Source organism: Nyctibius grandis, chromosome 2 (genome assembly GCF_013368605.1).
Source record: "Nyctibius grandis isolate bNycGra1 chromosome 2, bNycGra1.pri, whole genome shotgun sequence".
Classification (NCBI taxonomy): domain Eukaryota; kingdom Metazoa; phylum Chordata; class Aves; order Nyctibiiformes; family Nyctibiidae; genus Nyctibius; species Nyctibius grandis.
The window spans coordinates 100,290,641-100,313,154 of NC_090659.1; the positions used below are offsets into that span (position 1 = coordinate 100,290,641).

A 22,514-nucleotide genomic window follows, 5' to 3' on the forward strand; every position below is an offset into this window, starting at 1 on the left:
CCCTCAGCCTCTCCTCATAAGGGAGATGTTCCACCCCCTTAATCATCATCGTGGCTCTATATGAGCTGCACAGTAAATTAGTACAGTGTTGCCAAAAATATACTAATCTCTCTTCCAGTAGCATTACTTTACCCAAAACAGAAATTATTAAGCAGACAAAAAAACTCCATAACAAAACCGCCACAAAAATGTAATAATTTCCCAAGAACAGGAAAATCTCATGTTATTTTGCAACTACAGCGTCTAGAAGCATTTAATACAGGCAATATTTAAACATTTTTTTTGGGGGGGGGGGGGGGGTATTGTCACATCTAAATTTTTGCCTCTATTTTCAGTGAAATCAATAAATTCCTGGTTCTAGGTCACAACAGGTTCTAGGGATGCAATCTAAATTTCAAAGATACTGTAAGTGTCCAAACCCACAAAACTGTACCTAAATAAAATTTTAAAATTAGCAATACAAACATAACATATTGTTGATTATATTTATGTTTATGTACACTTATTTTATTAGACTTTACACTAATTACTATGATTTAGTTGAACACAGGAAGGGAGTTTTCAGTTTCCTCTTTACTTCTATCCATTTATTATGTATTCAAATAGATCATTTTAAATTTTTCTCTTCGTATTTAGTATAAAATGAGGTAAAAATACATCTAATTTTAAGTAAAAGTTTGCTTGGTCATACTGTAACCAACAAAAGGAGACTACTGCTTCTTATAAAGTTGTTTCCATAGTTTACTTCAACGAATTACCGATAAGGCAATTTATGCAGTGAGTGCTCTTTGATCTTTGAAGAGAGATGGCAGAATGGAAAGTTAACCTCATTTTAATGTTACCTAAATATACTGACAGGAAATTCTAATGTTTCCAAACATCTGGAAATCTGCTTCATGGGATGGTGTTCTTCTTTTCTATAAGAAAGCTTTTTCATATATTGTCTTTTACAGTTTTATGTGGCTTCTAAAGGAGCATTTTGACATAAGTAAAGTCTGTTCTCTTTACAGTAAAATGCTGCATTTAATTAAAAACTCTCTTTTATAGCAGCTAAAGTACAGTTTTTGTGAAGCTTAGCTCTCCTCAGAAACTTGTAAGGATAAGGTTGCTTTTTCTCCTTACAGATCACTGGTATGTACTCCTCTGTAGAACGCTGCTTTTGTTGCCGAAGGTAAAACTACCTAAGGCAGTTTTTAATATTTTATTAAATAAAGGAATTCAGGATTAGTTCCTCACAAGAGGCTACCTGATAGGTCATGATGTGAACCATGAAATTATATCACAGGTAAAATATAATTTATGAACAGAGTTTGAAAGAGCTAAGCTTTTCCTTAGAAGAGATTTTTTTGTTTATTGTACAAACTGTAACTTTTACAGGAAGAATCAAGCTTATGTGTGCACAGAACTAAAATGCAACACTATTATCTACCTTTTTTGTTCATTCAACATTATTAATTGTTGAAAATACTTAAAGTTTCATGAGATAATCTTCCTGCTTTATATATTCTAACAGTTTAAACCCCTGCTTTCATTGCTAATCTTTACTAACTTGATTAGGCACCAGGACCCTTGCAGCAGTCACAGTTATGGAGAGCAGCTGCTTGGGAGTCTGTAAACTGACCTCTACAAAACCCAGTAAGATTAAATCATCGACACGGTGACCACTCCACCCCAGCCTAATATCTTTCCGCACGGCTACAGAGCCAGCCCTCCTAGGACTGCATTCACTCCGTGGGAAATGTGCACCAGGTATCCCCGGGTCTGCTCAAGAGACCTGCCTTCTGGCTTTGAGTAGCAGACCGGTGCTGGCATATCATGATGAACTGTCCCCACCTGTGTCTGCTAGAGCTGTTATTTAAATTGCAATGTGTTTCTGGAACTGGCAGCTTTGACTGGCATATCATTTAGTTTCCCCAGAGAATCAGAGAAGTGATTGTTATTAAAGGAAGGCTGGTTTTAATAGATTTAATAAAAGCCAGAGGAATCTAAATCATATTTTCATTATTAAGAATCTTTGAAGAAATGAGGGAGAAAAACTATGAAAATTGTGTAGAAATTAAAAATTGCATACATTTGTACCAGAAATTACTTCCACCGAAAGTAAAACCAAATCCCGTTTTTGTTTTCTATAATAGTTAAATACCTGAAAATTTAATCATAGACATTCCAGACATTTTCTCCAATTTTTGTACCTAAAATCTGACCAAATGATCTTCTTTATGTGAGTCATTTGTAAATAAATACTGTTGTATACATTTTCCTCTTAAAAATTCTCAGATGTTTTGCATTGCAAAAATGAGACTGATACAAACTATACCAAAGAGGAGACTGAGAATATGGGCAAGGCCAAAATAAACAGGTTTCTCAGATTAGGTTGAGGGCTTTTTAAAGAATAAATATTTGTAGTTAAAGTCAAAGTGTTGTATATCAATATAAGATGTCCTACACAAAATATAAAGATAAAAGAATAAAGATGAAGTTACTATGTTGGATACTCATTATTTTTGTTTTTTATAGATAGGAAAACTGAGGTTCAGAGTGGTTATGAAATAACTTTTTAGAAGTCATCAATATTATCATTATATTTATTTGAGATTTCAGGTGTTCTGAGCATGTGAGGAAGGATCCTGCACTGATTCAGCACTGATTATAAACAGTCAGTGGGTGACAGAGCCAGATATACCCAGTCCAACAAATATTACAAGGCATTTTCAGGCTCCTGAAGGGCAATCCTCATTCTGACTGGAACCAGAAGTCGTCCTTCTAATGGGAACTTAAAACAGTCAAATGTTTATATTTGGATTAAGATATAGTTTGCCACTGTACCTTGTACACACAAGAATGGATCATATTTCATGACTGATGACCTTTACAAATCCCTGTCAGTTTGAAATGCAGCCTCTCGGTGTATACTGTAGTTTGATAAATTGCAGAAAGAAACTGAATTTTATGCTGCAGATCACTTAAACAGGCAAAGATGATACACAAGAAAAACAATTAAGAGCAATAGAATTTTCCTAACTCTGTTTCCAGCCATTTTACAGAAGTACAGTAATAGCTGAGAGGAAAATAACTACATCACACTAGCAGTTATTGCTCAGTGGAAAGGACATCAAGGACACTTGCAAGTAAGAGAATTGGATCAATATTAACGCGATTTTCATTTCATGCTTCCCCAACTCCAGTAAGCTGACAATATACTCTGATTATGTGAACTGCCTCTGAGTAACATAGAAAAGGTTATTAGAGCAAGAGGTGGAAATTGAATGCACTTTTTATATTGACAGGTCTGCTAATAGAGTGTACTGATTTTCAAAGCCTTGCAATGCATTTTCACAATTTGGTTTTGACAGCAAAAAGGAATTTCATTTATCCTTAATTTAAAATATTCACATGTAAGCAAAGATTTCTTAAGACAGGCCACTGAAGAGGATAATCAAGCTATTTAAATATAAAAATGTAATTAACAAGTTAAGAAGCAAAAGGTGATTGAATTTAAATATGTATGACAATGAAATAATGAAATAATTTTGCTAAATGAGGCATTCTATGCTTTTGAAATAGAGTCAGATAAAATGTTTTTAAGATAACATATAAGTGAAAAATACATCATGTCTCAACATTCAGGTCTGGATTTTGTCTTGAAAGTTTTAGATTAGTTTTGAATTTGAAATACCTAACCCAAGCACACATTCTGCAGGAAAAGCCATGTTCTGACTCTATCTGCTTGCAGAGCGTAAAGACAGGATCAGAGTTGTTGGACATCGAAAGAGGCACTCCCTGCACTGAGGAATCGTGCCCACATAGGCTAGCCTCAGTTTTGCTTCCTGCTCACAAAATATTCTAATTGAAAAGGCTAATAGTGATAAAGCCTTGGGAAGAAAAGAAACGCTCTTTAGAAATACAAACACTTGGTGTATGCTAGCAGCCCAATGGTAACACCCTGGCATGCAAGAAATGTGATCTTACCTCCCGTGCTGGGGTATTCTACACCAACATTTATAAACATTACCTAACAATTAAAAATTAGAGCCTTTAAATCATGAGACTGGTCCAAACCCCAGTATTTTCAAAAAAGAAAGATATAGCTGTAGTATTGTGGTCTGTCTTCTAATTTTAGAATTCTCCCTCTCTGTGGCCAAAGCATGGGCAATTATGTCTGCTAGAAGGCAACTTTGTCCCTCACCACTTAAGCTGTTGCTATCAGATCCAAACAAGATCAGCTCTTTGGAAACAGGCACTGTGCAGAGACATAATAGGACAGCTAAAAAATTAATTCTCTAGTGCAGAGAATGAAGGTGTAGGAAGTAAGTTTAAAATTATTTTATAGTAGCTATCGTAATTCCTAGTTATGTAACTCTTTTAATTTCTATCAAGACTACTCACTTAGAGAAGAGAGCCTCAACAGCTCATGATCAGTGCTTCAAGAAACCCATTTGCCAACATGCCTGAAATTATTTTTGCTTTCTGGAATGGTAATCTTTTCAAATGAAATTCTGCTCTTTTGAGACATACAAAAGGAACATCTTATGCAGTCTTTACACAGGCAAAATCTTCTACACATGACATGATGTCTCCTGTAACTGTTTCTTAAAAGGATTGTCCCCGTTATATATAAATAATAAATTTGTCAATATAATAATATCATTAGAACACCTAGATTTACTCTGCATTACACTGTCTTTTACTGTGCAATTTCAACTGGTTCAGTGTGCTGCACGTTTTTTTTTTTCTGTGTAAATTTCATTTCATCCTCATATAGATCACCACATCTTTAGAACTGGCATACATCATTTTCACTTCAGCAGCAACAGTAACTGGTGGGAGGAACTTTTTCTATTTCTGCGTAGATCAATGCCTATAGCAACATCAGACAAAGGGCAGCACCCACAGGATATACACATTTGTGAGACAGCAGTGCGGCCCTAAAGCTGGCATATTTGTGTTTAACTCTTAGCTCTACTAAGGGATTACGCTCTAGTAGCAACAGACAGCACTTCTGTTTGGGCCAGGCTGTTGTAAAAACAGGAGCTCCTAGTTCCTGAACCTAAAATGCAATTGTTTATCAAATTAAAATCAAGGCTTTGCTATTTACTTGATTGGGGTGAGAATTTTACTCTTTTTTTTTTTTTTTTTTAAAACAAAAATAGCTGCAGTTATAAAACATCTTTGTTTCATACAGTCTGGCAGATAAAAAGTGAAACAGTAGCAGTACACAAGATATCACTGAGATAAAGCAGAGTCTGAGGGTCTATTACTAAAACAGCTCAATGAGCTCATCTACAAGATTTTCATTATTTTGTCTCTGAAATGGGTGAATGGTAATCACTGTCCCAGGTAGAAAGCCTGTGTGTATATTAAGGAGAGCTAACTCACAGAAATCTTAGCAGAAGTTGGCAGTAAAGAAAAAAGGAAAGCAGTATTTTATTTCACCTTCCATTAAACTGCCGCATGGGGTTCGTGGCGTCTTTCATTCTACTTCGCAGAGATCGCAAGAGAGTGCAAACCTTCCATGCAACCGCAGGGATACTCGCAAAATTGCTACATTTATGTTAAATTTGCAAGCACTAGCAACACTATTTTCCATTCAGACTGGACCTGAGGTGCTATTTAGACAAAATGATCAACTTTTTTGAAGGCATGGGTTTGAATGGCAAAAGAGACACCGATAAAACATGGTTCAAGCATTATGCATAGTCCTTTCAGCTGGGAAAAGATATCTGCTGTAGATGATGTCCAGGGCTTTACAAAAATATACTGGGATATATACTCTTTAGGCATACAATAATGATAAGAAAATAATAATGTCATGGTGTAGCATACATGATATGAAAACCAAAATTAAATATATAACTGGAAACATGAATAATAAGCTGGCTGATAGAATTCTTAACAAGGTGCTTTCCTTGTCATGTTGGTAAGTGGCATATTTGAGAACTTTTCTATAAAATGTATTTGGCTTTTAATACAGTGCTTTCACTAGGTGTTTCTGCACCCCCGCCTGTACTTTGCACAATGCTGAAACTCATAAAATCTTCCAGTTTGTTTAACTACACTCCTACTTTTCTTGTGTGTTTCAAAGCTAATGCTATAAAATGAGTAACACATAAGTGGCATTGAAGAACTCACTGTACTTGTAGGGATATGGAATAGCCAGTGAATGTATACTTAAGTCTCTGTTTCTTGTGTGCAATTCTTACTATTTACATAAAACCTCTATGATCATTTTGATGTGATATAATAGAAATATATTTTCTGTGATAAATGTAAAGCTGTGCAATGTAAAAAGATGAGTAAAAATACTTAGGTATATTAAAAGACACACTGTCTCTGAAAATGAAATCCTTTATTTTTATAATCTATACATAGCAATTCCATTTGCTTTGTGAAAGACAAGGAATGACCTATATCGAAGAGATTCCCACAGTCTGCCTCTGTCAACTTAACCCATCTTTACCTTGCCAGGTAGCCCAGAGGCTCTCAGAAACCCGAGCCCATTGGCTGAAAGCCTGTTATGCCTCCTACTGGCTATCAGAAAGAGTGGGAGAGTAAAAGCGTTTTAAAACGATAATCTAAGTCTACAATCTCCTACTTCTAGGCTGCAATGGTTGCAGCACTGCTGAAATAATGGCCCTCCATTCCAGCCATGAGCTTGGCAGGCTGTCCTAGCCAGGTCTTCAGAAAACACCTTCCTCTGTACAGGCAGAAGTGGAACTTCACCTTGCATTTTTAGACTCATTTGGTCCAGCTTTGGCTTCTTTACTCAGTTATTGGTGTTATTAAACACCTTTTTCTCTTAACAAATGACACCTATTTCCACTTAATCATACACAAAGTGGAGAACAGAGACCTGCAGTCAAGAAGACATCAAGAACAAGAAGAATGAAGAAAATTTTAAATTGGAATATTTTGTGCTTTTAACTATAGCCAAAGAAGATTTAAAGTGCTGTTACTCCTTAACATGAAGTCTTAAAGCATAGAAAATAGGAGGTAAGAAAAGCATATGGTAAAACTTGAGTTCCAAGGGCTACATTCACCCAGCTGTGAAAGCTGTCCTGAAGGACTATTATTAGACTTTCATTGACAGAATGTTCTTCCAAAATGTTTCTATGAGATGCACTGAATATACATGGGTCAATAACTTACATTTCTTTGTCAGTCAGTGACAGAACTGAATCAATACAACAAATACACCCTTCACATGGGTTTGAAAACATTTCACATCATAGTAATTTACTGGTTTTGGTAAGTAAATGACTTTCATTTGGCAGAATAGACAGGTATCGTGTATTCTTTTCACATGCAAATATAACGGTGGAAGGCAGAAAAATACAACTAGAATTCTAAGGCTGCAATGGTTATGATTTTTAGGTCTTGGGAATGGTTTCGCAGGACAATTTTATTACTTCAAGAACTTCAAGAGTCATACACTTTCAGATGAAGAAGTGAAAAAACAGAAGTAGTTATGTTAACTGCTGGTAAAAAGCCAGAAAGTTCTGCAGTAAAATCTATTAGCTCAGACCTATAATAGCAGCTAAAATCCAGGTCATGCCAGATAACCTGAAAGTCTCAGAGGAAAGGCATTTGAAACACAACACAGAGGTTTTGAGGGAAAAAAAAAGTTTTCATATCCTATTTGGATCTGTGAAAGGCTTGAATTAGAGTCAAGACAGAGATTCTGACATTCAAGATTTGAGGAAATTATTTAAAAAAAAATGACTGTTTCATTAATCTGTACTTAAACTTTATTATAAAGCTGCTACGAAAATTCCTTTGCTAGAAATAGCATCTAACAGGGAGCAGCTATGTAGAGACTGCAAAGGACCATTAAGATGCAATTGCAACTCATTTACCTTACCTAGTCAGACATCAGAAGCTCAGACACTGAGCTTTCAATACAATTCAGCACAATAGTGTTCAGTACTCTACCTAAGCAAATTCCATTACAGTTTACACCTTTAAGGTGTCTTTCATTACATCACAGTGGGTTATAAGAATGAGGATCATCATAACAGTAGACATATTTAATGAGAATATATTTATGATTTTGAGTCAGGGCTAAGAAGTGCTAGAAAGAAGATCAAGTTAAATCTAGTATTTTAGATTTAATTATTCGCACAATGAGGATTTTGCTTTTCAGATCTTTCTAGTAATACCTAATGTAAGCTCTTATTCCTCGACTTTCTTTAAACAAATTTCATTTTCATCTATATATGACAATTACCATGTTAAATATTAAGAGGACACAATTATTATGTCATATTTTCCCTATAACTCTATGAGGATGAAATATTTGGAATTTTATTTGGAGAAGCAGTGGATGGCACTGTTGGGCTACAATTATAAGGCTGTAGATGCAAATCTTAAATCACTTAAAAAATATACAGATTTTCGTGACTCCTTCAGGCACACAATTTGGATGTAAACTCATTCACAGTACATTGGAAATTTCACAATCAGATGTGGAAGTTAGTTCATATACTGAAAGGATGTTGTGTAATAAGAGTATTTTAGGTGCTCCAAGTGAAGCAGAATGGTTTACACACTTGTGTCACATGGCAGCATGAGCACATTTAGACTAAAGAACAAAGAGGACTTGATGACACATGGAAGCATTGTTATGGATTAATTTAATGACTGCATACATATTCTTAAAATGCTCGCCACTGAACACCAAGTAATACACATGTGTTTTCTGTCCATAAAGTGGATGCTATTTCTTAAAACTGCTCACACTTAATTGTCAACTTGTGTTTACTTACAGAATAAAATTAAGTGTGCATGAACAGGGTGAGGGAACAGCGTTTCTTTCTAGTTAAGGGCTTTTGTTCTTTCTCTTCTATATCCATACTTAAGGCATTACTTAAATAAATAGTAGTTTGGGAAGTTATCTTAGATAAGGGTCCTCACCTGCATTTCCCCAGAGCAATGTATTTTATGATATTGAGTGTGTTACTAAGTTTCAGGATAGTGCATTAACTAACTGAAAAAAACCACCCTATAAAAAACGTTTTTGTGGCTCATGTAGTCACAATAAACTCAATTTCAGTAATAATAAATATTATACTCTCCATGAGCAAATTGATATTAGAAGTGTTTTATGATGATCCATACCTGTTTAACATCTTCATTAATGATCTGGATGATGGGACAGAGCGTACCCTCAGTAAGTTTGCACATGACATGAAACTGGAAGGAGTGGCTGATATGCCAGAGGGTTGTGCTGCCATCCAGAGGGAACTTGGCAGGCTGGAGAAACGGGCTGACAGGAACCTCACGAATTTCAACAAGGGGAACTGCAAAATCCTGCAGCTGGGGAGGAAAAACCCCACGCACCAGTATATGCTGAGGGCCACTCAGCTGGAAAGCAGCTCTGCAAAAAAGGACGTGGCGGTCCTGGTGGGCACCAAGTTGAACATGAGGCAGCAATGTGTCCTTTCTGCAAAGGTTAATGGTATCCTGGGCTGCACAGGCAAAGTATTGCCAGGAGGTCGAGGGAGGTGATCCTTCCCCTCTACTCAGCACCGGTGAGGCCACACCTGGAGTGCTGTGTCCAGTTCTGGGCTCCCCAATACAAGAGAGATATGGACATACTGGAGGGTGTCTAATGAAGGGCCATGAAGATGATTAAGGGAGTGAAGCATCTCTTATATGTGGAAAGGCTGAGAGAGCTGGGACTGTTCAGCCTAGAGAAGAGAAGGCTCCAGGGGAGGATCTTATCAATGTTCGTAAGTACCTGAAGGGAGGGTGCAAAGAGGATGGAGCCAGGCTCTTTTCAGTGACAGGACAAAAGGCAATGGGCAAAAACTGAAACAGAGGAGGTTCCCTCTGAACATTAAGAAACACTTTTTGACTTTGATAGTGACCGGCCACTGGCACAAGTTGCCCAGGGAGGCTGTGCAGTCTCCATCCTTAGAGATATTTCAAAGCTGTCTGGAGATGGTCCTGGGCAACCTGCTCTACGTTGCCTTGCTTGAGCAGGTCCCTTCCAACCTCAACCATTCTGTAATTCTGTGATCACAGAATCACAGAATCACAGAATCAATCAGGTTGGGAGAGACCTCAGGGATCATCGAGTCCAACCGTTGCCCTTACACCACCCTGTCAACTAGACCATGGCACTAAGTGCCATGTCCAGTCTTTTCTTAAACACATCCAGAGATGGTGACTCCACCACTCTGCATGTGGTGATATCACCACTCTGATATGTAACTCTGCATTCCGTCAAAAAGTTTTATGGAGAATAAAGTGACTTCTTGTTGAGGACTGCATTTCTAGTATCAATCAAATGTTTCTGCTCTGTTCTGGTTTTAAGTCCATGAGAAATTACATAAGAAGATCAGTCTTGAACATCGAGATATAAGTAATCTAGGGGTTTGAAAATATTACTGAAGACTAAGTTCTGCCAACCATCTACTTTAAGCTCTGGCTCCATTATAAGAATCACAGAATCCTTGAGGCTGGAAGGCAACTCTGGAGATTGTCTAGTCCAACCCTCTGCACAAAACAGGGTCAGTTAAAGCGGGCTGCCCAGGACCTTGGCAAGCTGGGTTTCCAGTATTTCCAAGTATGGAGACTACACAACTTCTCTGGACAACCTGTTCCATTGTTTGACCACCATTACAGTAAAAAAAAGGTTTTACTTATGTTTAAATAGAATGTTTTGTATTTCAGTTTGTGCCTGTTGCCCCTTGTCCTGTCACCGGGCACCACTGGGAAGAGTCTGACACCATCTTCTCCATTGTCTCCCAAGAGGTATTTATGCCCAACTATATGCCCTTGAGCCTTCTCCCCCATATCTAAAGAATGTCTGGATCAGTTTAGAATTAAAAGTAAATGTAAAAGCAGCCTACAAAAAGATCTACAAACTCAACCCCAACAGCAAAGCTGTTCATGTGGATATACTATAGAAATCAATATTTCATAGCCAAAACTGAAAGCATAATTTAATCTTTAATCTCTTACATGGTACATATAGAATGCTCTCACTGCAGATACACTTAGAAAAGTAACTGTTTTTTATGCATTTAGTGGGCCTGCTAGCAAAACTCTGATATGTGATGATGCAGTCCAGTATGAGTTGTCTTCAATTTGCTTTCAGTTTTGCATTAGCTACTGAAAAGATACTGCTTTCTTAAAGATAGTTCTGAAATTAGTATTGTTGAAAGTGTTCTGGAAATATGGTAGGCATTTCCACTAAGTACAGCAAAAGATAGGGTGAAGATAATGAAGTCAGAGGACTTCATGAAGCTGAGAAAAAGTAAAATAATATTTTTAGATATACACAAATTACACAGTAACTTTGTCTATGGGTAAAGATCGGGGGGAAGGTTGGCAGGGCGGACGTTACGGTGGCAGTCTTTTATAGACCACCCAACTAGAATGAGCAGGCAGATGAGGTGTTTTACAAGCGGCTGTCAGAAGCCGCCCGGTCACCGGCCTTTGTACTTGTGGGCGACTTCAACTTGCCGGATGTCTGCTGGAAATATAACATGGCAGAGAGGAAGCAATCTAGGAGGTTCCTCAAATGTGTGGAGGACAACTTCCTCATGCAAGTGGTAAATGAGCCCACTAGAGGAGGGGCCCTGCTTGACTTGTTGTTCGTGAACAGAGAAGGACTAGTGGGAGATGTGAGGGTCTGTGGCCGTCTTGGGAATAGCGACCATGAAATGTTAGAGTTTTTGATAGTGGGGAAGTAAGGAGGGGCAAGAGTAGAACTTCTGCCTTAGATTTTTGCCGGGCAGACTTTAGCCTGTTTAAGAGGCTGGTGGACCGAGTCCCCTGGGAGTCGATCCTGAAGGGCAAAGGAGTCCAGGAAGGCTGAACGTGCTTCAAAAGGGAATTGCTAAATATTCAGGAGCAGGCTGTCCCAGTCTGTAGGAAGACAAGCCGTCAGGGAAAAAGACCGGCCTGGTTAAACAGAGAACTTAGGCTAGAACTTAAGGAAAAAAAGAGAGCCTATTTGCTCTGGAAGAAGGGTCAGGTAACTTGGGAGGTCTATATCACAGAATCACAGAATGTTAGGGATTGGAAGGGACCTCGAAAGATCATCTAGTCCAATCCCCCTGCCGGAGCAGGATTACCTAGATCATATTACACAGGAATGCGTCCAGGCGGGTTTTGAATGTCTCCAGAGAAGGGGACTCCACAACCTCTCTGGGCAGCCTGTTCCAGTGTTCAGTTACCCTCACCGTAAAGAAGTTTTTCCTCATATTTATGTGGAACCTCCTGTGTTCCAGCTTGCACCCATTGCCCCTTGTCCTGTCAAGGGATGTCACTGAGAAGAGCCTGGCTCCATCCTCATGACACTTGCCCTTTACATATTTATAAACATTAATAAGGTCACCCCTCAGTCTCCTCCAAGCTAAAGAGACCCAGCTCCCTCAGCCTCTCCTCATAAGGGAGATGTTCCACCCCCTCAATCATCTTCGTGGCTCTGCGCTGGACTCTCTCTAGCAGTTCCCTGTCCTTCTTGAACTGAGGGGCCCAGAACTGGACACAATATTCCAGATGCGGCCTCACCAGGGCAGAGTAGAGGGGGAGGAGAACCTCTCTTGACCTGCTAACCACACCCCTTCTAATACACCCCAGGATGCCATTGGCCTTCTTGGCCACAAGGGCACACTGCTGGCTCATGGTCATCTTGCTGTCCACTAGGACCCCCAGGTCCCTTTCCCCTACGCTGCTCTCCAACAGGTCTGTCCCCAACTTGTACTGGTACATGGCGTTGTTCTTGCCCAGATGCAGGACTCTACACTTGCCCTTGTTATATTTCATTAAATTTCTCCCCGCCCAACTCTCCAGCCTGTCCAGGTCTCTCTGAATGGCTGCGCAGCCTTCCGGTGTGTCAGCCACTCCTCTCCCGTTGCCCATGACTTAGTAAAGATGATGGAGAGTGGCCTAGCAATGACTTCTGCCAGCTCCCTCAGCACCCGCAGGTGCATCCCATCAGGACCCATGGATTTATGGGTGTCCAGATTGCTTAATTGATCCCTGACCCAACCCTCATCAACCAAGACAGATTCCTCCTCTATCCTGACTTCTTCTGGGGCCTCAGGGGTCCGGGGCTCCTCAGGACAGCCTCCAGCAGTATAGACAGAGGCAAAGAAGGCATTCAGTAACTCCGCCTTCTTTTTATTCTCTGTCTCCAGGGCCCCCACCTCATTCATCAGTGGGCCTACATTGCCTCTAGTGTTGGTTTTACCTGCAATGTATTTGAAGAAGCCCTTTCTGTTGTCCTTGACCTCTCTTGCAAGGTTTAATTCCAAGGAGGCCTTAGCTTTCCTAGTTGCCTCCCTACATCCTCTGACAACAGACTTATATTCCTCCCAAGTGGCCAGCCCCTCCTTCCATGATCTGTACACCCTCTTCTTCCACTTGAGTTTGCCCAGCAGTTCCCTGTTTAACCATGCAGGTCTCCTGCTGCCCTTTGACTTCCTACCTGTTGGCATGCTCTGATCTTGAGCTTGGAAGATGTTGCCAGGTCGTGTTGCTAGGTCATGTGGGGAGAAGATTAGAAGGGCCAAAGCTCAATGAGAGCTTGATTTGGCTGCTACGGTCAAAGATAACAAAAAAAGCTTCTACAAATACATTAACAGCAAAAGGAGGGTCAAGGAGAGCCTCCACCACTTGCTGAACGAGGAGGGTAGTGTAGTGTCAGGGGATGAGGAAAAGGCAGAGGTGCTCAATGCCTTCTTTGCCTCGGTCTTTAATGTCAAGACCGGTTGTCCTCAGAAGACTCGGCCCCCACAGCCTGAAGTTAGGGACGGGGGGCTGTGTGAACCTCCCAGGATCCAGGAGGAGATGGTTAGTGACCTGCTGTGCCAGTTGGACACCCACAAGTCTATGGGCCCGGATGGGATTCACTCCAGAGTAATGAAGGAACTGGCAGATGAACTTGCCAAACCACTCTCGATTATCTACCGGCAGTCCTGGTTAACTGGAGAAGTTCCAGCTGACTGGAAATTAGCAAATGTAACGCCCATCTACAAGAAGGGCCGGAAGGATGATCCAGGGAACTATAGGCCTGTCAGCCTGACTTCGGTGCCAGGCAAGGGGATGGAACAGATCATCCTGAGTGCCATTACACGGCACATGCAGGACAATCGAGACATCGGGGCCAGCCAACATGGATTCATGAAAGGCAGGTCCTGCTTGACCAACCTGGTCTCCTTCTATGACAAAGTGACCCGCTTAGTAGATGAGGGCAGGGCTGTGGATGTAGTCTATCTAGACTTCAGTAAGGCATTCGACACTGTCTCCCACAGCATCCTCCTAGACAAACTGGCTGCCCGGGGCTTGGATGGGTGGACTCTTAAATGGGTTAAAAACTGGCTGGATGGCCAAGCCCAGAGAGTGGTGGTGAATGGGGCAAAGTCCAACTGGCGGCCGGTCACTAGCGGTGTTCCCCAGGGCTCAGTTCTGGGGCCGGTGCTGTTCAATATCTTTATAGATGATCTAGACGTAGGGATTGAGTGCACCCTCAGCAAATTTGCAGATGACACCAAGCTGGGTGGCAGTGTCGATCTGCTGGAGGGTAGGAAGGCCCTACAGAGGGATCTGGACAGGTTAGATAGACGGGCCGAGACCAACGGCATGAGGTTCAGCAAGAACAAGTGCCGGGTCTTACACTTCGGCCACAACAACCCCATGCAGCGCTACAGGCTGGGGGAAGAGTGGTTAGAAAGTGGCCCGGTGGAAAGAGACCTGGGGGTGCTGATCGACAGCCAGCTAAACATGAGCCAGCAGTGTGCCCAGGTCGCCAAGAAGGCCAATGGCATCCTGGCCTCTATTAGGAATAGTGTAGCCAGCCAGTCTAGGGAAGTGATCGTCCCTCTGTACTCCACACTGGTGAGGCCGCACCTTGAATACTGTGTTCAGTTTTGGGCCCTGCACTTCAAGAAAGATGTCGAGGTGTTGGAGCGAGTCCAGAGGAGGGCGACCAAGCTGGTGAAGGGTCTGGAGGGTCTGACCTACAAGGAACGGCTGAGGGAGCTGGGGTTGTTTAGCCTGGAGAAGAGGAGACTCAGAGGTGACCTTATTGCAGTCTACAACTACCTGAAGGGAGGTTGTAGTGAAGTGGGAGTCGGCCTCTTCTCCCGGGCAACTAGCGCTAGGACTAGAGGACATAGCCTCAAGCTTCACCAGGGGAGGTTCAGGTTGGACATTAGGAAGAATTTCTTTACAGAAAGGGTTATTAGACATTGGAATGGGCTGCCCAGGGAGGTGGTGGAGTCACCATCTCTGGATGTGTTTAAGAAAAGACTAGACATGGCACTTAGTGCCATGGTCTAGTTGACATGGTGGTGTCAGGGCAACGGTTGGACTCGATGATCCCAGAGGTCTCTTTCTACCTGCTTGATTCTGTGATTCTGTGAATTTACTGTAAACAGTGGTGGTATTTTTACCAATAAAAGACACCTCTAGGTTTTTAGCAATGTCATTAGTGTCAGCAACCTAATATATTAAAGTGTAGAACCCACCATGCAGGGTACCTGGAAATGAAGACTAGTTTTTAGGTGGGCATTCAGACTTCCTAGAATAAAACATTTGACTTTACAGCAAAGCTTCTGAACAGAGATGATGAAATTGAGCATCTCCAGTTTATGGGACATTTTGATTTCTTCAAATGTCTTATCACCTGAAAATGTCAAGGTAAGTTTGTTTGTAAAACACTGACTTAGCTTTCTGGAACAACATTAGGCGCATGCCAAATGAAACCAGTTCCTTACCAGTTTCTCTGGAGTCTCCTCCCTCTGTCTTGTTCTAACACTGACTGCAGAAGGCAGAAGGCCCAGCAGTTCAGGAGATGGAAGTCAGATGTTGTGGGCATCAACTGCTCTGGACTTCTCAGCACTGAGGGGTTCCTCTAAAGCAACATTTACTGAAAGGTCATCTTGGTACATTTTTCTTTAACATTGGGGGCCCTCAAAAATTGAATCTTCCTTTAGGGTCCATGGGACACACAGAATCTCTGTTCTGAAGACAGTCCCTGGTTTGAGTACTGGCTTCCCATGGATTTCAGGCTCCCAGTTTCATAGCAGGCAACCCACCCAGCCTTTCTTTTAAGGTAGCACTTGCTTGAAGCTAAATATTCTGGGAATATCGAAGTCCTTCAGCAGGCTGAAGGAATCCTGCCTGCAGTTCTTCGAAAGTCTAGCAAAATCCAGCTGCTTTCAAGAAAGCAGATTTCAGATTTGAACATTTCAGATTTCAAAACCTGATGCTTTTTAATTGTTTGTATAATGAAACTGTATTTCTGATGATGAGTACACACAGCATTTGCTGAAACTTAGAGCACTAACGACAAGTCCCAGAAGGAGCCATATACAGTCTGCTTCATCTAGAATCACTCTTGAAATAAGATTGCTAATTAAATGTCCAAATACGTAATGGAATGAGTAACTTAAAATATGCAAGCTAAAAAGCAATTGCCATATTGCACATATAAGACATATCTGTAGTTTTGTTTCAAAACCTGAATGTATTACATATTATTATGAAGGCTTTTTTTATTTTGTTTTTTTCTTTATTTTTTTTTTCTTTTTCATCCTAAGCATTCAGGATCTGTCACGATAATTGGCTTAAGAGGCTAAATAATCTTGAGCAGAGACACTAGAAATATTTGACCAGCCTACATACATATATGTTTAGAACTTGGGCACTGAGTTTTCATGTCCGTTTCCTCCAGTGCAGACTAGACAATGTGGCCTTTCGTGGACCCCCCTCTATGTGCAAATGGTTTGTGGACCACAATCTTTAAAGACTGAAGGACCAAAGCTTAATAAATTAACTATTTTGCTTTATGATGACCTTTGTGGAGCAGTATTCTTTCTCACTGGCAGAGTGGTACAGTAGTGTCTCATCTATACTAATTTCCAAAGACTGTAAATTGTTAAGATGATTAACTGGAAGCGACAGTTCTTTCACCGCATGTACAGAATCACTGTGAATTGGGTCATATCTGCATATTTCATGCTTTTATTGGTAGTAAAATTTGGGAAGAGAAGCAGAGTTTATAATCTTTTACACAATCTTTTTTTCCCCTTTCTTCTCAGTCTACAATGTAATCAATTACATTGAAACTCCATCTAAACTTAAAATAAGAACTGTTTAAATCCATCGACACTATAAAATTAAAACTCTACTAAAAGTTTCCAGGCAGTTCAAAATCCCATTTGATACTGCAGTAAGTAGTATCCCTTCAGCTTCACAAAAGGAAGAAATGAATCTGTATTTCTATTCAAGTAAGAATTTAACTAAAACAAAAGGGCACAGCAGATACAATACTGAAATAATTATGCTTGAATTTTAAATCCAGATACGAAAGTCGTTTTAACAGATTTCAAACAAATCCAATGCCTAACATCAAAAACTTAGAAATGGAGGAGACTAATCCAAAGGGGAAAATCCTCCATCTCTTGTAAATGCTGCTATGACTCCAACATACAGTCTCAAAGGACAGCTAAGTATATAGCCATAGGAATAAGCTATAATTTTTCACACAGTTGTATATAGCCATAGAAGTAAGTTATAATTTCTCATTGCAATATTTTTTACTTGCCAGGTACTTTGAACATATATATGTGTATATATATGCACACATGCATACATATATGTATGCGTATTATATCAAAATCAGACATCTGAACATGCATACAACGGTTGACTAAGAGACTGTAGTTAAATAGAAGCTTCACTCACTTGCCTAGTAGCAGAAATTTTTTGAGAGAATACTGTTTCCTAGTAGTAGATAATATATAATGTTTCCTACAGGAAGAAGTAACTTATCAGCTAAAATTAACCCTTTTTTTTTTTTAGCTCTTCAAGGTAGAATTTAACATTTGTTGTTACTTCTCTAAAACAAACATATAGATCACAGTCATCATTTTAATTTCCAAGACTCTTCTATTCCTTGATGACTGCAAGTATTATATAATTACAGTATCCATACATCCAATATCAACTCTGATTTAATACTAGAGTAGCTGTAGAGCACTGTTTTATTTATCAAGGTCATATCTCGATGGCTACACAAGCTTAGATAAATCAGGTGTTAAGCAGGCACATCTCCAAGGAATCTGAAAATTCTCTTATCTGCAATCCTCAGCATATCTTATTATTTACTGCCAAAGAAATGACTGATTAATTTTGTCATCTTTGCTCTGTGATTTTTGCTCAGCTGAAACTGCCTGCCCTCTTCTGCAATGCCTGATCAGACCTATTTAGGTTGATGCCTTTGATCGTAGACGCTGAGGAGCTTGCTGACTTAGGCTTTGACTAAACATTCCTCCACTGCAATATTTATGCACAAAATCCTAAATGATAACTGACAGTCAATGTAGATAACAAAAACTTGTAAGATTTTACTATTTTACTGATGCTCAAAATAGCTTTGCTTGTGCTAGAGGTAGCAGGCAAGATGAAAAATTGCTATTAATATAACAAAAGCCCAACAAATTTTGCTTTGATGAATAGTTTATTTCTTACAAACAAAGTATTTGAGGTCAGGGAAAAAATCTGTTACTGGAAAACTATGCAGTATGATTTTTTAAATACTTTTAATTCTTTCTGTAGTGTGATATCATGCTTAGTTTTGGAAGCTAGGGGCATTTTACTATCAAACTGTTCCAAACAAAACTATCAAAACAAAGCTAATAAAAAAAAATACAATGGAAGTTAAGCCCTATGGAAAAAAAAATCTGCCTCCAGCTCTTTATTAATCACATTCCAACACCAGAGGCTAAAAGTACATCAAACTGCTCCAAATCCTTTTCACATGACAACCTCATAAATTATTCAACTCATTAGTAACACCAAGAGGCATAAAAATAACATCAGTGTTAAGGATGTTTTCTTACAGAGAAAGGTCAGCTAAAAGTTTCAGTATTAAAATCCAAAGGCTCAAGCCTCTGAAAAGTAAGTTTATCTAGATAGAATCCACGAGTTATAACTTTAATGCATGCTGCTTTAAAATTCCATATTTTAATACATAAATTTAATATATATGTGAAAAGTTACAATTATTTATTTTAATTCTGCAAACAGGACAATTTCAGTCTATTGAAATTTTTATTCAATCACTAAGTTTGATACCACCTCTAAACACACCTGAGCTTTAATTTTCCTGTATGTTGAGTGCACTAACAGGTGAGTAGCGTGAAATTAAGAATCCAATGTGAAACTATAATTACTTCAGTTTTAATGTTTCTTTTGGTTGTAGCTTTGTCTCGCAGGCTACGTCTACTACTAGGCAGCTGTCACCTGCACTGAAATACTAGAACGCAGAAACTACATAAATAGAGGCAATCTTTGCAACATGCTGAAACAGTTTAAGTGCAACTTGTATTATAGTTCTCATTAGAAAACCCCAAAACTATTTCCAGCATTCTCTGAGTACAATCTTATCCCAAAGATACAACATTCCTGCTATAAAGGCATGAAACAAAGTCCATCTAAGCAAACAGAAAGCTCCTATTATTTTAAAACCAGGATAATATCAAGGCTTAAAACTTTATAATAGTTTATAAATCTGATTTCTTCCTGTTTTAATGCTAGTTTAATATCCAAAATTAAAAATATTAATCAATAAGAATATTTTTAAGGGTTCTTATGCCTATATAATGCATAAAGCCCATGGGTTTGATTATTATTTGCCTTACAAAAACATAGCAATTAGCAGAGTTTTGCATCTGCCTCTCATAATGTCTCTATTTTGATATTTTGGAAGAATGTGGAACAAATAATCCTTTGTCAAATATGCAATACTATATAGTACTGAGGGAAATGTCTTCCTTAACCCAGCTTATGAACAGTTTATGACCTGACGTCCTGCACATGATAGCCTTCATGTTTAAATATGAATTAAATTACACTAGCTAGTATATCTGCACACACAGATATCCATTTGTATGTCCAACCTTGTTCAAATCCCAGCCTCAACAACCTGCAAAGTTGGTGAAATTTGTACGTCACACAGTTAGCTTTATATCTACCATATTCAGAACTTCTGGCAACATTAGCCTTTGACTACACATCAGCTGAAAGGTTCAACTTGCTTTGTGTATAAGTACTTCAATTTTTTACTCCTAAATGCTAAAGAATCCCAGGCTTTTTTTTTTTTTTTCCAGTACTACAGATTAAAAATAAGACAGAAAAACATCTTAATATTCTTTGAAAAAATCCTGTCTTTGATATGTCAGAGAGGTACCCCAGCTTAAACCTGAGAAATAAATTTGCTTTAGACTTCTAGAGTACTCAGGTTCAGTCTGCCATACAGAAGTCACTAAACATATGAAACTTTTACATGACGTAAGGGAATTTGTAAGCATGTTCCTGCTTCCTCTTTTATACTCCAGCTACCTCTCCATGAAAATCAAATATCATCTAATCCTTAAGTTCCTAGACTGAAGCTACTATGTAGTCAGTTCACTATTCAAATCACAAGTATCCTTAAAATAATTATTTTAAACAAGTTCTTATTTATTTCATGATTTGCAGAAAAAATACTTTTGGCTGAGATTACACATGCCAGGATAAAACTTCTGATATTTTTTAAAAAACAGTTAATTCCTCATTCACGAGAGGTCTCCAATGGAACTATTATGACACATTAGTTTGATGGCCTAACAGTTTCGTTCTGTCACTCTGGAAAGACAAGCTCAGTTACTTTTACCAGTGTCTCAGAATTAGTGTCTGGGAATGCTAGAGAGGTATAATGTGAATCCCTTGGGGATCAGAGAATTTAACAGCCCACAAGCTCAAGTCTTCTGGTTTAAGTGTAAGAATTGAAGGAATACCTTTTCTAAGAATATGTTGTCCTAGGAATTCTCAGCACTGTCCTTAGAAAAGAAGGGACACTATTCTCAGGGATTCATGGACATCAAGAAAACATCATAAGCTATATTTTTAAGCAGGAGTTAGTACTGACCATATTCCACAGCAGCTTTTAGGAGTGCATCAGCATGAGCAGACCCAAAAGCATTACGAACAAATCGCCTCCGCCGGCGTAAATCGTCTTCCCAGTAATCCAAGCGCCAGAAGTCATGCAGTTGGCTATGAAATAAAGAACACACACATCAGCACCCACCACAGCTTGAACTGTATTTATATACATTATAGTATAATTTCACTGCTGCTTTTCTATTTCAGGAATACAATCTTATAAAAACATGTATTACTAAAACTTACAATATTCTAATGTTTCTTTACATGCATTTATATATTATAAACCTCAGCACTGCCTGTCTCAAAATGTTCAGCCTGCTGCTAAAAACATTAATCACACTGAGCCCATTAACAAATCCAGCATCAAATTACAAGTATTAATGGCACAGCTTGCTTTCTTTTACAATGTTTTTAACAAGGCTTGTAAATCATAGAATGGACCTCAGTGCAAATAGTTTGCAATTTAATGACTATGGTCCCTTAGCAGACTGAACTTAGAAGTGTAAAATATTGCCCACTTGTATTTTGTGGAACTATGATTAAACTAATGTGCTGAAATATTCATTGAAATAATTCCCCACTGCCCCTAGCAACCTGAGAAAATTGCAATTTTATTCATTATTAATAACACTGAATTAGAGTAGCAAAAAAATTCCACCACGTGGTAATTGTCTTGGTAAATTATTATTCCAGAGCTAACAGAGTACTAGGATGATTTTATAGCTTCCAGCTAATACAAGCCATTAACAACCATGGCCATCTTTGTGTTACATTGCATTTTTACATTCAAAAGCAATATTAAAGTCCTTTAGAATGATATAAGCCATTGTTAATCTATATTCAAGTCAAAACATACACGTATGTAATCATCTGCTATTCTATTGCAGTTCTAAAGAAATGACCAGCTCCCTTTCAGACAACTTCTTGACCTTACCAACACAAACATCTCCCACATCAATTTTATAAATACGCTGTTGGATATCCGGGCAAAGCTGTATTTTAAGCCAGCATTTTAAAAACTTTTTGGATCATTATCAAATACCTAAAATGTTTGTGGATGCATCTTTATCATCCAACTTGTAATTGAACACACTATACACTTAAAATGATTCTGCAGATCATGGCCTTGCAGAACATAACTAGGGAACCACTGCTTTAAACCAGTCATTTTCAGTCTGTCTGCAGAATCCTGGAGATGCATGGACAAGAGGCAGATGCAAGAAAAAAAGAAAAAACACTTGTTTTCAACTCACAAGTATGGGCTACATCTCTGCTGGATTTTTCTAGGTGTTAGTTCAGCTGCTGTTTTATACATTGCTTTTACGTTCAGAAGCTATGTGCTGGTAGCCATTTCCAGAGGAAAGGTAGAAATACACTAATGTAGAACAGACCTTTTCATTGTTTATAGTCCACTTAACTACCTTTTTCATGCTTGCATGAGTTCTTGTTCAACTTTACTAACTGTTGTCATGAGATTTGGATCAGTTCTGGAGGACAGAGCACCAAGCGGAGTGGATGTAGCAGCATACCTTCCAGCCACTTACAAATTTGCAGAAGCAGTACACCAT

The 22,514-nt window shown here is 39.0% G+C and overlaps 1 protein-coding gene across 2 annotated transcripts in view; it reads right to left on the reverse strand.

Annotated features, from left to right (window-relative positions):
- NBEA (neurobeachin) overlaps window positions 1-22,514 on the reverse strand; it is a 560,398-nt gene that overhangs the window by 192,700 nt on the left and 345,184 nt on the right. For both annotated transcript variants that reach the window (XM_068419495.1, XM_068419505.1), the window contains exon 39: window positions 20,930-21,054. In XM_068419495.1, coding sequence (XP_068275596.1) covers window positions 20,930-21,054 — 125 coding nt within the window. The remainder of the gene's footprint in view (window positions 1-20,929; window positions 21,055-22,514) is intronic.